This window comes from Agrilus planipennis, unplaced genomic scaffold (assembly GCF_000699045.2).
Source record: "Agrilus planipennis isolate EAB-ADULT unplaced genomic scaffold, Apla_2.0 scaffold51, whole genome shotgun sequence".
Classification (NCBI taxonomy): Eukaryota; Metazoa; Arthropoda; class Insecta; order Coleoptera; family Buprestidae; genus Agrilus; species Agrilus planipennis.
Genome location: NW_020438915.1, coordinates 1412658 through 1428686, shown reverse-complemented (window position 1 = coordinate 1428686; position 16029 = coordinate 1412658). Strand labels below are relative to the sequence as shown.

Sequence of the window (16029 nt, the reverse complement as noted above, 5' to 3'; positions counted from 1 at the left end):
GGTGACAAAAAAATGTATAAGACAAAACCTAAAATTAGAGATAATAACACAATAGCTACTCATAAATTCAAAGATAACATATTTGTGTAACGTAGATGTTTCTACGTATTTTCCGAATAACTAAATAAATTGCTTTTTTTATGTTTGCAATAGTAATAATATTTGAAACATCAATTTATTAATTTTATTTTTTTCGTTAATAACGTATTTTCTAGCATTCATTTCGTTTTATTGATAAATGTTAAAAACATTCAATTCAGTTACAATGTACACGTTACATGTACATGTATCTGTTTGTCTTTATCTGAATAGCCTTTCTTGTGATCACATATATCGGTCACCTTGTATACGCTTATATTTTTTTACTAAAAGTTATCTGAAATATGAAATCACAACTTTATCCTATTAAACAATCGAATTTTTCGTACTACACATTAGTGATAGGATTATGTAAAAAGTAATAATAGTAAACGCAATTCAAAATACACAATGAATTACCGAGAACTTATCCATTCTGGGAATTATTGTTATAAAGTAACGTAAATTTATAAATATTATTATTTTAAAATTGTAAATGTAAGGTTTAGTTCAAAAGCTCTCCGTAGCATACCCATCGATTGCGCTAGTAGTCTTCTCATGCCAATTAGTACATTGTGTTCCTCAGTAAATCGTGGTTCGTTAAATGAGTAATTACCTCGTAATTAGTATGTTTTTGTGAAAAATAGACGATTGTTTGCCGACATGATTTCCAAAATACTATCAGTGTGTACGGATTAATCAAAACTGCAGCAAGCTTTTATGTTTCCATAATTTTATTCGGTGAGTTTTTTTACAGAGCTTCTTTTAATATAACAAACAAACACAGTCTGCCAATTTGAAACAGTATTCATCCCCTTTTATAGGTAATTATCAATAAATAGTTCTGCAGTATACATTAGTCATAATCAGAGATCAAACATTCTTTAATAAGATGCCAATTTTTCCAAATTATTATAAACTATTATACAAAAAATTAAAGTACAATCCTCAAGAGATATTTCCTTCCTTTCTTTTATAAATTTTCTTTAAATTTAATATGCGATTTTTTACACCTTTCCGCTGTAAAATTTCTTTGTCTAATTGTTTGTTGATATATGTAAACTAGATGCATTTATAAATTCAAAATTCAATGGAATTGTGCAGTAACAAATAGCTATAACATAAATTATTATTAGCTTATAACCTTTCACTGTCTAGATATTGTATCATTCCATATGATAATAGTTTATCTGTAGTGAAATGAACAAAGAAATGGTACTCATTAGAAAATATGTTAGCAAATATAGTATTTTTTATTATCAAATGGGAAAGTGCTACCCATGTATAAAACCATTTCAATAGTTTGTTTAATGTGCAATTGTTATTTGGAACTGTACTAAAGCACCGTTGTCACCATATAATTCTACGTACCATTTTTCATAATTAACAGCTTTTAAAGCACGGTTGTTACCATAAAATTCTACGTCCCTTCATTCATAATTGACAGCATTTCGAATTTCCTGAATAATTTCCATATCCTTTAAATTTTACGTGCATTAATCGTATACGTTAATTACTAAAGCTCAATTAAAAGTAAGTGATGTACATAAATGTTTACGTTTGCTAACACGTATGTCTTAAAAAATATATATATATTATGTCCAACATAATATTTACTTTTGCTTAATATTTTTAGATCGTTTTTATTTTTTAAGTTCAAAAGTAATAATTGTTATTCTTCATACTAGTCCAAATACTCCTTTTTTTTCATCATCTCCAAATATTTCACTGGACAAGTGATGAATATAATTTTTTCTTTTCGTTGTACGCTAAAGTATATTTTGTTATTGATTTTTAACTGAAAGTAAAAATGAGTAATGTTTTCGTTAAAAGGTAAATTACAATATTTTTTTTTTAATTACGGAAAATTATATTCTTCGTTTGTAGTGAAAATGGTGAAGCAGTTGTTAAGGTATATTTTATTATATATTCATGTAAAAACAAAAAGTCTTCTAAGGGACCAAAGGAAGCGATCTAAATTTGAAAAAGGGACACAATTTTACCAAAAAATCAATAGGGGAAACTAGGGGTGAAGCTTCAGAAAAAAAAATGACGACTGATAGTAGTAGCAAATGTTCAAATTTAAATTCAAATAATAATTTGTTGAAAGTTAAGGAAGTAAATCGTAATTTGAATAAAAAAACCACAAATAGTCCAATTAACAATACTAATGAAACTGTTTCAACTTTTCCTGATGAGATTGTACAAAGCAAAACGGACAAGGTAAGTGATAGAAAAGTGAATGTAGAAATTGAGTGTAATAAACATATAATTAATGAACATCTAAGTAGCCAGTTACCAGAAAGAACAGAGTTAATTAGTAACTATTGTAGTACTGATTTAAATAATGACGAGGAGGGAGATGACGAAATTATTTGTGTAGAAGATTTTACAGATGATATTCAGGATGATTGTGATGAAATTGAAACAAAAGAAATTAAAGTTAAAAATAAGAAACCATCTTCAAGTTTTCTTAATAAGGCGGTGTCATATTTTAACGACAATTCTACAAAATCCGAAACAAATTTTAAGTCAAAAAATAATTCTCAAAAACGGGATTCTCCAAAAATTAGTCATAGTAACTCTATTAAATTATGTAAAGATGATGAGGATATTGAGATTGCTTGTGATGATGTCGAAGACCAAATAAATGCTAACAGTAAAAGGGGCGGTAACGAAAACACATCTGCAAAGGCATCAACATTTAATTTTTTTAGCAAAACCATTTCTTACTTTTCGGAAAGGTCTTCAAAGGTAAGTGGTAGTAGTGATTTGAAGCGTAAGAATAAAAACGAAAAAAATAAGTCTCCCAAAACAAAAAATTCTCGAGATAGTAATGAACAAGACGATAATGAATTTGATCAAAAAGGTAAAAGTACGAATAAATCGCCCTGTTCAAAATTTTTTAATAAAAATGTTTTTTCCTTTTCTGGTGGTAATTCTACAAAAACTAAAAGGGTAGAATCAACAGAAAATGACGCCACTCCTGATAAGAAAAGTACTTTTAAAGAGCTATATGATTTACCCCCAAACGAAGAAAGAATTTTTGAGAGTAATTCAAACAAAAAATTTGGAAAACGAAAACTAGCTTCAACAAGAAATTTTCCCAATCGAAAATTTACTGCTAGTCAAAATATTAATTGGGAACAACCAAATAACGAAGAGTGTACGAATAAAAGGGTGAAAAGTGTTAAAAACGACATACGTTCGGAAATTAATAAAACGTTAAATTTATTTAAAAATAATAACCAGGCGGATTATTTGTAATTTTTTTTTTCTGCGTATCCACAATTAGCAATTGTACTAAATTACTATTTACTTATTTTCCTATTAGCTATCCATGTTCAGACATGTTCATTTTTCATTCTGTAGTTTTCCAAATCCATATTGTATCTTATTATATTTGGTGTTTAATAAAAGTAATCTGTTTGGGGCTTCTCTTTACTATGTAAAAAAGTCTGATTGAAGATCTGATAATAATATTTCTTATCATAAAAAATGGGATTACTCATTTGTTTCCTGTTTCGTCTTTTAGCTAGTAATAGAACTGTTGTTAGAAAATCATTGCTCGAGGTCTTTATTTTATTAAATACTTCTTTTATAATTTTACTTACCGATGCTTGCTTTCTGGTATAAAAAACTTAACAATAATGGCACCTTTTTCCTAACCGTATGCTTCATTTTTTTGCATGCTAGAATCACCTAAACCCACCCCAAGAAGTAGAAATTTATCAGACGAAGTAGTCGTAANGGAAATTTCAAAGGTTTTCCATCACAATTTCAATGCTTCTTATTGTTTGAAAACTCTGCTACTCTAGTTGATAATAGTCTATTTTAATAATTTAAAAATTATAATAAACTAGAGCATTTCCGAGCGTAAATCTGTCCACTATTCTCCGAATACTTTCTCTCTCTATCCTCGAATCCTTGAACGGTCCGACGATCGAGAACAAAATATTTCTCTGCTTTTAAAATAAATGTTTGTCTATCAAAATTAGTACATATATGATTTTTGAAATTTACACTTTCTTTGTATGGTAATATCACACAAAGAAAATATAAACCCTTTTTGTTGATCATGTAATTATAATGTAAAATTTCAAAGGTTTTCCATAACAATTTCAATGGTTCTTATTGTTTGAAAACTCTGCTATTCTAGTTGATAATAGTCTATTTTAATAATTTAAAAATTATAATAAACTAGAGCATTTCCGAGCGTAAATCTGTCCACTATTCTCCGAATACTTTCTCTCTCTATCCTCGAATCCTTGAACGGTCCGACGATCGAGAACAAAATATTTCTCTGCTTTTAAAATAAATGTTTGTCTATCAAAATTAGTACATATATGATTTTTGAAATTTACACTTTCTTTGTATGGTAATATCACACAAAGAAAATATAAACCCTTTTTGTTGATCATGTAATTATAATGTAAAATTTCAAAGGTTTTCCATAACAATTTCAATGGTTCTTATTGTTTGAAAACTCTGCTATTCTAGTTGATAATAGTCTATTTTAATAATTTAAAAATTATAATAAACTAGAGCATTTCCGAGCGTAAATCTGTCCTCTATTCTCCGAATACTTTCTCTCTCTATCCTCGAATCCTTGAACGGTCTGACGATCGACAACAAAATATTCCTTTCGGTTTAATATAAATAGGAAGTAATGTTTGTGTATCAAAATTAGCACATAAATGATTTTTTAAATATTATAAACTTACACTTTCCTTGTTTGGTAATATCACACAAAGAAAATGTAAAATGATTAACAGCTGTTAGGACTTCTTTACTCATTTTCATCTCCTCTAAAGTTTACGTGCGCTTTTTCTTACATTGTTTGAATATTATTTTCTGTAATTTAATAAGTAACACTACATTTCTATTTCTGAGTAGTTTTTTTCAGTGGTTGTTGTCATGTCATATTATCGATTAATTGCTAAAAGTGAACATTCTGATGTAAAATTTTTATCATGTAAAGTAGTCTTCTCCTATGCACTGTACCGTAATTTTGATGCAACTCAAAGCATTACCATTACCTATAATCGAATACTCCATAGAAGAGAAGAAATGAGAAGTTAGTTTTTGTTATAAATTAATGCGAATTTTATATTTGTTAGATGTAGTTGACTCATATTGCGTTGTTATTTTAAATTTGTTGGTAACTGCACGTTTTAGTTCAAAAGCTCTCCGTAACACGGTCGTCGATTGCGCTAGCAGTCATTTAGTTGTTCTTCTGCAGACCGTGTTTTCCCATACGTAACAAACTGGAAAATTCCACAGTCGTTTAATATTTTCGGACGTTAATGTGTTTCTGTGAAATTGTTTTAGAANCGCTTCTAATCTTTTCTTTTCCGCCGTGCCTACTATCCATGTTTCGCACCCGTACAATGCAGTGTTCCAAACATACACATTCAACAACCTTTTCGAATTTCTAAATTAACCATTCGCGAGCATAGAAGTGACTTCTTTTTATTAAAGGCGACACGACCCTGCGCTATCCTCTGCTTTATATCCCTAGTACTCCTTCCGTCCTGACTTTTTTGACTTCGTAGATGCCTATAATCAGCCACTTCTTCTAATTTTTCTTTTCCTATCTTTATATTCGCTCTTTCCCTACTTTTTCTTCCCTTACCTACCAGTATTTTCGTTTTACTTTTATTTATTTTCATACAGTACTGATCTGTCAGTACCGCTTTCATTTTATTTAAAGCTATCTCTAGGTCCTCCTTGCTATATCCTTGTTATATCATCTGCAAATATAAGCATACTAATCTTTTGCCCTTGCACATCTATCCCTACAGTTGTACTGTCTTTAAGACGGGTAGTTTATTGATTTTGTATTTGTTTATTACAGGAGGCCTGGAGGAGGCAGCGGTAAGAACTGCATCACCTACAGTTCGGAAAACACGACGATGATGCATATCACTGAGGACACTCCACCAGATATGCTAGCTGGAGCGATGGATCTGATAGTGCACTTGCCCACTAACAGATCTGTCAAGATGTCAGTGGAAAGAAGGTCAGTAATGACTTAAAACAAATAATCAATTTCAGTTCTAATTTTACATTTTCCTAAATTTTATTTACTGGGAAACCGAATCCTAAAGAAAGGGTTCTATATGGAATAACTTGCTCTTTCGGCTAGTCAAAACAGATTTTAAATTAGATTTACGATAAACCGCTTATATGTTATAAAGTGAATTTGTTATTGGGAAATCAGAAAATTGAAAATATCTACTCAAAAGCATTGTTGGAATATTCGAAGTTTTGAAATGAGTTAAACTTTTTAATAAATTAATAAAGTACTACTATTTAAGTTATACTTGTTAAAAAAAAAAAAATAAGAGGGTGTCAAATATTTGTGGAAAACTTTAAGGTCTTAGTTAATAATCAATTTGGAACCAACCAGCGCCTAGTTTTTAGACTATAGGTACCATTCCTACAAATTCCACCTAGTGTTTCAAATTTTCCAAAGCTTTCTTACTTTTGATTGTGGAATACTTAATTCAGGGTTGAACAGTTCCTTCTTTGTTTCCAGTACTCCAATGATGGACCTGCTCGTCCACATAACATCTGCCCATCAGCTCCAGCTTTCTAACCACATCATTCAAGCGCTTGAGATGGCTCCGTCATCTGAAAGGAGTGACAAAGTTCTTCCGTACAAACCCAATACACCAATAGGTGCTCTGGACACCCAGCACATAAAAGTGATCGCAAAAAACAAACCTGTATCTATTCCAAAAAATTTACCACCCGGTTATCAACCGTTCGAAAGCACGTTTCGGTTGCAAGTTCATCTGCCCAGAAACCAGTTGTACGTTATTAGGGTGAGTCAGCACGTCTTCTTGGAGAACATACTGAAGACCGTGTGTGATGAGAAGAATTTGGATATGAGAAAATATGAGCTACGACATCCAGGTAATTGTTTATTATTTCCTAAACACCCAGAGATTTATAGAAGAAAATAAAATTGGTGTTGCTTGAGGTTTTAAACCCTTCTTTAATTCCCGAATTTCGGCTCGCTAATTCGTACCTACTGGTTATGGTTCATGTTCGTGATGGTTGAAGAAACAATAAGTTGTTAGATATTGTTTAATCAGTAATTTTTTATTACTTTGTGTACATTGCAAAATTCTGATAAGTTAATTCACTTTACAATCACGTTCAAAAGAAAAAATTGTAAACGTGTTTAAAAATGTAAATTATTTCGAAAAAAGTCACATATTTTTACAGTTAATTTAAAAGTAAAGAGTAATGACTTGACTTCACTGCAGTTCAAAGCATTGATTTCAAATTTGGGAAATTTCTTTTTTAAACAGAAAAAAACTTCTCGTACTGACCATATAAAGTGATTATAAGTTTGACTCAAAATAAGCGAACTACACCATCGTAAAGTGAAGTCTGTTGTTATGAAAAAGAAGAAAATACTCCTAGATCCATATACATTTTTTGAAAGATTTGAGGAGATTTTCTGCATAAAAACGTCTTCCCTCTTTAGTATTTTAAATCAGAATGGAAATAAGTGAGCTACAGTATTTCTGATCGGAATCTGTAGTCAAGAAAGTGAAGAATATTAAAAAAAATTTGGGAGCCTTTTTGGAACATCAGAAAATTAATTAATTGTTCAACACACTGTGTTTTCAAAATGTTCTTCTTTTAAGTGTTTCAAACTGATTTTAATTTCCATTTTAAATAGGAAAGCTAAAGCGTTGTGAAAGCGGTGTGTATAGGAAAGCTCGGAAAATTAAAAACTTCCGCGAGCTTTTTTCGAGTGTTTAAGAACTACAGTTGTAAAAAAAATAATGATTAAAGCATTCTATGCAAAGAGGTTTGCTCTTTTTAAAAGTTGAAACCAATTTTAAATCGGAATCAGAATAAGCAAGATACGTACGATTGCGATGTGATTGAAAATTGAAAAATACTCACAATTTAATATTTTTTCTGAAATTATGCAACGTTTTATCTGTTATCAGTAGTACTTAACTTATCCCAAANCTAGTCCTGTAATTGCTAGTCCTACTTTCGTAGATAAATCAGGTAAGCTAGAACCAACATACAATAATAAAGAACACCAATCGCCTTTTACTAATAAAAATACAGAAACTAGTAGTTGTTGTAAAATAATTTCCGAAAATTTTAAAGATGTATCAAGTACTTTTATTGGAGAATCAAAACCGTTAAAAAATATCAAGCAATTTGATAAAGTTGCGGATGGAACAAGTTTAAAATGTTCCAAGGAGACAAAAATTAACTCGAAAAATGTTCCTCATTTGAAGGTGACTAATTTTATTCCAAAATCGTCACACGATGCTCATCATTTATACCGCGAGCGGTTCAACGAATGTTTAAAAGAAATAAGAAATTTCAGTTTCCGAAAAAAGACGACAAATCCGATTATTTTATCACCAAATTCGGCAACACAAAAATCCAAGAAAGATCCCAAAGACGATTTTGAAGAATACTATTCTTCAAATGTAGACGTCGATTACCCCGAAAGCATTTTAAGTGCGGAAGTGATCAGTTTACATTCGGATTCTAAATTTAATAATAATAATATCGACAATGGTAACTTGTATGACCGAAATTTTCTTGATATAAAACCTTATGGTGATATCAATAGCAACAATTGTTTTCCAGATGAGAAAACGCTCGACAAATTATTCTATTCGTCGAGCGAATGTATATATAAACCCCTAAAGAAACAGATACATGTCAGTAATACAGATGTAAATATTTTGAATTCAACTTCTGAAGAAGAAATTACAAAAAATGAAGCAGTAAATTATAATGAATCGCATAATCATTTGAATTTAAGTTTAGAAAATGACAGTGATGAGTCTGTAGTCCTCAATGAGTGTATAAATGAAGAAGTTGATATAAGTATGTCTACAGAGACAATTTCCAATAAAATATCACATATTTCTGATGATGGTTCGATTACAAACGAAGCTAATCAAAAACAGACAAATTACAAAAATGTTTTAGATAAAAATTCTGGCCAAGACTTTAATTCTATTGCTTATCCTTTATCAAAAAAACAAATAGTTGTTGATAATTCAGGCGATTATTTAAATTATAATCTTTCATGTAGTGACGATGATGATTGCGACAGTATTTGTAGCACAAAAGATGCAAGCGATCTAAATTTGAAAAAGGGACACAATTTTACCAAAAAATCAATAGGGGAAACTAGGGGTGAAGCTTCAGAAAAAAAAATGACGACTGATAGTAGTAGCAAATGTTCAAATTTAAATTCAAATAATAATTTGTTGAAAGTTAAGGAAGTAAATCGTAATTTGAATAATAAAACCACAAATAGTCCAATTAACAATACTAATGAAACTGTTTCAACTTTTCCTGATGAGATTGTACAAAGCAAAACGGACAAGGTAAGTGATAGAAAAGTGAATGTAGAAATTGAGTGTAATAAACATATAATTAATGAACATCTAAGTAGCCAGTTACCAGAAAGAACAGAGTTAATTAGTAACTATTGTAGTACTGATTTAAATAATGACGAGGAGGGAGATGACGAAATTATTTGTGTAGAAGATTTTACAGATGATATTCAGGATGATTGTGATGAAATTGAAACAAAAGAAATTAAAGTTAAAAATAAGAAACCATCTTCAAGTTTTCTTAATAAGGCGGTGTCATATTTTAACGACAATTCTACAAAATCCGAAACAAATTTTAAGTCAAAAAATAATTCTCAAAAACGGGATTCTCCAAAAATTAGTCATAGTAACTCTATTAAATTATGTAAAGATGATGAGGATATTGAGATTGCTTGTGATGATGTCGAAGACCAAATAAATGCTAACAGTAAAAGGGGCGGTAACGAAAACACATCTGCAAAGGCATCAACATTTAATTTTTTTAGCAAAACCATTTCTTACTTTTCGGAAAGGTCTTCAAAGGTAAGTGGTAGTAGTGATTTGAAGCGTAAGAATAAAAACGAAAAAAATAAGTCTCCCAAAACAAAAAATTCTCGAGATAGTAATGAACAAGACGATAATGAATTTGATCAAAAAGGTAAAAGTACGAATAAATCGCCCTGTTCAAAATTTTTTAATAAAAATGTTTTTTCCTTTTCTGGTGGTAATTCTACAAAAACTAAAAGGGTAGAATCAACAGAAAATGACGCCACTCCTGATAAGAAAAGTACTTTTAAAGAGCTATATGATTTACCCCCAAACGAAGAAAGAATTTTTGAGAGTAATTCAAACAAAAAATTTGGAAAACGAAAACTAGCTTCAACAAGAAATTTTCCCAATCGAAAATTTACTGCTAGTCAAAATATTAATTGGGAACAACCAAATAACGAAGAGTGTACGAATAAAAGGGTGAAAAGTGTTAAAAACGACATACGTTCGGAAATTAATAAAACGTTAAATTTATTTAAAAATAATAACCAGGCGGATTATTTGTAATTTTTTTTTTCTGCGTATCCACAATTAGCAATTGTACTAAATTACTATTTACTTATTTTCCTATTAGCTATCCATGTTCAGACATGTTCATTTTTCATTCTGTAGTTTTCCAAATCCATATTGTATCTTATTATATTTGGTGTTTAATAAAAGTAATCTGTTTGGGGCTTCTCTTTACTATGTAAAAAAGTCTGATTGAAGATCTGATAATAATATTTCTTATCATAAAAAATGGGATTACTCATTTGTTTCCTGTTTCGTCTTTTAGCTAGTAATAGAACTGTTGTTAGAAAATCATTGCTCGAGGTCTTTATTTTATTAAATACTTCTCTTATAATTTTACTTACCGATGCTTGCTTTCTGGTATAAAAAACTTAACAATAATGGCACCTTTTTCCTAACCGTATGCTTCATTTTTTTGCATGCTAGAATCACCTAAACCCACCCCAAGAAGTAGAAATTTATCAGACGAAGTAGTCGTAAAACCATTGCCTCGATCTAGAAAAGGTACCAACGACTTTGTTCACACAAATTCCGGCGAAGAAAGTAAGGTCGATGTTATTCATGCCAAAAAAGAGACAAATTTGGATCCTATTAGAAGTGAAACAATAACTGTGACCCGTCAAGAAAAACATGAAGATAAAGAAACTGAAGAAACAATCACGTCCACTCGTACAAATAGAAAGGTGTCTTTGGGACGTAAAAGTGGTTTCAAGATAGGAGCTTCGTTGTTTTCTGTCGAAATAGACGTAGAAAACAATAATTCGCCGACCTACGATAAATTGTCTCTTTGTAGCACCTCAGACACAAGTTCACTGAACTCAAAATTGGCAGAAGCCATAAATCAATTGGATTGCGTAAACGATTATGATTCCATAGACGATTTGGACATCGAAATGTTTAAGGAATCTGTGTCCAAGAATTCGAAAAGGTCCAAGCGAATTTTGGACGAATTATGTGGAATACACGACTTGGAATCCAAATCCAATATAAGGGAAAATCTTTCTTTAACCAGCTTGTCGAATGAAATAGTTCCCGGTTACGCTTCGAATATGAAAAAATGGAAAAACTTCGAAGATTTGGATGATATTTCCTCGGTGGCTGAATGTAACAGCTTACAGCACACTAACTGGGTTGTTGGCAATGCTAGTGATACAGGCATGTTTCTTGTATTAATACTAACAAATCATTCAACAATTTCACCAGAAAAAGGAAAATGAAAGTAACAAAATTGAAAATTGTTATTTTCATTTTTTCCTCATCTTTTCACGCATGATTTTTCATTTTCAATTATTACTTTACACTGTTCGTAGGTAGTGTGTTTACTTTTTTCTATTACCTTAGTACCTTTTCCGTATGGGGTAATTAGTAAAAACTGTCTCATTACTTTTGGAATCACTAATCACTCTTGTATACATAACATTTTTGAAAAAAATGAAAATATATACAGTGTGATTAGAAATCTTCTAAAGGCTTTTAGCAATTGAAGATGAAACTAAAAACAAGCATTTTTAAAGTAAATATCATTTAAAAAAAATTCGTAGTTATTCAACCCTTCCAGTTTAAAAGTTGGTTCGTTACCGATCAATACTTAATACTACGATAATATTTCTTATTGGTACGTTTTGTTTATTGCAGAATCAATTGCATCATATAATAAAAGACAGACATCCGTGGGAAGTATTGAATCCGTACAAACTCCTGATGAACCTTCCCCTAAGAAAATCGAAATCAATAATACTGAATATGCACCCAAAGAAAACAAATCTGTTGCCAAAATAACCAAATCTAACTTAGACGAAACGAATAATTCAGAAATTAAAAGTAATAAAACAATAAATACAATACAGTCTATCGAAAAGGAAACAATTGTTGAAAATAAACAGTTGAAACCAGAAAATCATGTAATATTAACGAAAGATACAGCTACACAGTCTGATAGTCAAGTACAAAAAGTCCACGAAGTCGAATTTAAACCCACTGTAGTTGAATCCAAACATCCTCAGTCCACTTTGGAAATCAAAAATGATCAGGTAGAGACCAATCGAAATGAGACAAAGTCACCTACTATGCCGGAACTAGTCGAAAAACTTGAAGAGTTGATTATCCCAAATCCACCATCCGAATTTCTACTTCCGGACACTTTTGACAACGTAAATGTAAATCCTATAGAATCCGAATTAGACATCGATTGGCAGTATCAGTTGCCACCACCACCCTCCGCGTTTAGGGATGATTGCTCTTCTAGTCTGGCCGATGCAACAAATTACGATACCATAACTCTAGACGGTTCTAAAACGATCGATTCGATCGTTAGTCAGTCCGAATTATTTGAAAAAGCTTCGAAAACACACGACATCTCACAAATGAGTGATGCCACAAGTGTGCAAAGCGAAGACGAAAAACAAATTTACAATAAATTGTCATTGGAAAACCTAGAAAAGCGAAAGTCTTTGGTGTACAACAGGGAACTAACCACAAGTCTGAAGATGGCCTGTGATTCCGATTCAGATGCAAATAGAGAAGAAGCACACAAAAATTTTCAGTCTCAATTCGAAAAGAAACAACCCCAAATCGATGCCAATTTGCCAAACTTTAAAATAACCACCTACGATAATCCAAAAAAGAAAATTAATATCTTTGAAGACGACAGCATCCATAGTAACACAGAATTAAGTATAACGAAGAAAAATAATCTGTTAGAAGGAAATGAAAACCAAAAGGACACAACTGACACGTCCAGTGTTTTGGTTAAACCAGAAAATATTCAAGAGCCAGAGGTGAAACATCAATTTAAAAAGTCTAACGATCTTTCTAATGGTATCTTGCGGTCAGAATCGTTCACAACAAATAATATTAGCAATCGTGGTACCAATAACAATAACAGGTACTTTAGAAAACCGAGTAATCCTGTTAAAAGGTCCAAGTCTCAGGTGGCATTGAATAGATATAAGGAGGACCAAAAGGAAGAGGGTGAAAATGGACAGTTGTTGAGAGCCAACAGTTTATATGATGTGTCCGGCTTGCAAAGTCTTGAGGTAAGTGCATACTTTTCTTATTATTCACGTTTTAATGATTATTTATTATAATTTCACTATTAATTGGTGTGGTTATGTGTCGTCGTTTTTAACAATAACAATCGTTGCAAAATTTTATGAGCTTCAACTATCTGCTAATTAATTTTTTTTGAGTTTTATAATTCACTTATTATCTTCACTAAAGAAGAACGTTTCATAAAAGATATTGTAAAAGAGTTATTACAGGATAATGAAAATTATAGTTTCTTTATTTTTTTACGTCAATAATAATAAACAGGTGGAGGTTTTAACAGTGCTATAAAGACAATGAGCAATGAATGCATTCATGCAATAAAACATTACGAAAATATTATTCATAGAGTGAGGTTTCTATAGGGTCCAAAAAAAATTTAAATCTATTTATTGTCAAGGAAAATGTAAAAACTTTTTCTCAATTTTCAGTGGAAAACTATTAAAATATTAAACGTTGTCCACTTCTTTCTAGGTGATGAGAGTAATACAAAACAAACTTAATCTTTCGAATGAACATTGGAACGATCGGACCCAAAACAAACCAGAATCTTCCAACAAGGACAATCAGCGTCCTGTAACAGTACAAACACTCCCAGAGCACACTGAAGCTCAACCAATTCGTCAAAATCATCAAATAGATACTCAAACTCCAAAACCAGAACCTCCCAAAGAACCAAAAAAGGCTTACTCATACCAAGGTCCACCCTCGATATGTTTAAGCACTTGGTCAGAAAGACCTAAAACGCAAATAAGTCTTAAAGAAGACACCGATTACATCGTCAATAACAAAAACAACATAAATTCGTTGAAGAACGCGAGTAATAATAATTCTATTTCACGTTTTTCAAACGTCCAAACACCAGAATCCACGTTCAAAGTTCAAAGACAACAGTATGGAGATCAATATAACAGGGGTGTAAATATCAAGGTTAACGAAACTGAAGTTTCGTCAAGATTAAGATCCTCAGAGGCTGAAGATCAAGGTCTGAACAAACCCAGATACAACAGGAACGTTTCAAACACTTTTATAAACTACAACAGTAGGAAGCCTTTGGGAAATGTCAACGAGAAAGCTCCTAGACCACATTCGATAGCCTTCGACTCATCATTCGATATATCCAGGGTGCCCATAGTGAGATCGGTTGAACTCAAGAAGGACATACAATTGGTGAATAATTCACAGTCAGAACCGATTGGAAATGATAAATACTCAGATATATACCAGAGTTCTGAGACTCTGAACGAACTGAATCAACTCAAAAACAAGAGGAGCACTTTCTACGTTGGTTCCAATCAGCCCTTCGTCAAACCTGTTACGAGGATAAATAGCTTTGGACCTGCTCGACAGGCTCCGACAGTTATTGGCTTTCGACAGCCATCAGAAGTCAATCCGCCTCCTGTGGAACCCAAACCTAACAAGACCGCCAGCTTTCGTTCGTCTCAAACGTATATTCAACCGAAAGAAGAAAATTCTTCTTCGAATGCTAACGTAAACAAGAGACACACAATATTTGGGGATGTTGTTTTGAGAAAAACGACTAATTTTCCCCATAACACTGCTCCTGTCGCCACTCACAGACATTCAGAAAGCGATTTTGGAAACAGGCAAGTTTACAATGGGAAGGCCGAAATAAGAATTTCAACAGTTCCGCCCCCACCACCGCCTCAGCTCCCGAAAATTACTAGTCTTACTAAGAAGTCAACCCCCACGAGCCTGGAAAGTAGCGGGGACTCCCGGGCCGAGTTGCTGGACGCGATAAGAACGTTTGGGGGTAAGAAAAACCTTAGACATGTAAGGGCCTAAAAATAATATTAAAAAATGCATAAGTAATTAATAAAAAGTACTGAAACGTGTTAGTCTTTATTTTTTATTTTTGTTATTTTTGTTATTGTACCTACACATAATATTACTAGCATTTTTTATGTACATAATTTGTATAATACGTACACAGTAACAATTTTTTTCCCTGTAATGATAACATTAATCGTATACGTTAATTACTAAAGCTCAATTAAAAGTAAGTGATGTACATAAATGTTTACGTAATTGCTAACACGTATGTCTTAAAAAATATATATATATTATGTCCAACATAATATTTACTTTTGCTTAATATTTTTAGATCGTTTTTATTTTTTAAGTTCAAAAGTAATAATTGTTATTCTTCATACTAGTCCAAATACTCCTTTTTTTTCATCATCTCCAAATATTTCACTGGACAAGTGATGAATATAATTTTTTCTTTTCGTTGTACGCTAAAGTATATTTTGTTATTGATTTTTAACTGAAAGTAAAAATGAGTAATGTTTTCGTTAAAAGGTAAATTACAATATTTTTTTTTTAATTACGGAAAATTATATTCTTCGTTTGTAGTGAAAATGGTGAAGCAGTTGTTAAGGTATATTTTATTATATATTCATGTAAAAACAAAAAGTATTCTAAGGGACCAAAGGTATCACTTAAA

At 31.4% G+C, this 16029-nt stretch overlaps 2 protein-coding genes across 3 annotated transcripts in view; both read left to right on the top strand.

Annotated features, from left to right (window-relative positions):
* Window positions 1-7064, top strand: part of LOC108733049 (cordon-bleu protein-like 1) — a 74735-nt gene extending 67671 nt beyond the window's left edge. For both annotated transcript variants that reach the window (XM_018464079.1, XM_018464078.1), the window contains 2 exons: window positions 5936-6100; window positions 6620-7064. In XM_018464079.1, the coding sequence (XP_018319581.1) occupies window positions 5994-6100; window positions 6620-7049 (537 nt within the window). In that variant the 5' untranslated portion in view covers window positions 5936-5993 and the 3' untranslated portion in view covers window positions 7050-7064. The remainder of the gene's footprint in view (window positions 1-5935; window positions 6101-6619) is intronic.
* LOC108733046 overlaps window positions 1-15418 on the top strand; it is a gene marked incomplete at its 5' end in the record, with an annotated part of 24499 nt that extends 9081 nt beyond the window's left edge. Inside the window, 6 exons of the mRNA XM_025973602.1 lie at window positions 5936-6100; window positions 6620-6908; window positions 8058-8118; window positions 10944-11672; window positions 12153-13552; window positions 14037-15418. Coding sequence (XP_025829387.1) covers window positions 5936-6100; window positions 6620-6908; window positions 8058-8118; window positions 10944-11672; window positions 12153-13552; window positions 14037-15368 — 3976 coding nt within the window. The remainder of the gene's footprint in view (window positions 1-5935; window positions 6101-6619; window positions 6909-8057; window positions 8119-10943; window positions 11673-12152; window positions 13553-14036) is intronic.
* Window positions 15419-16029: the final 611 nt, after the last annotated feature.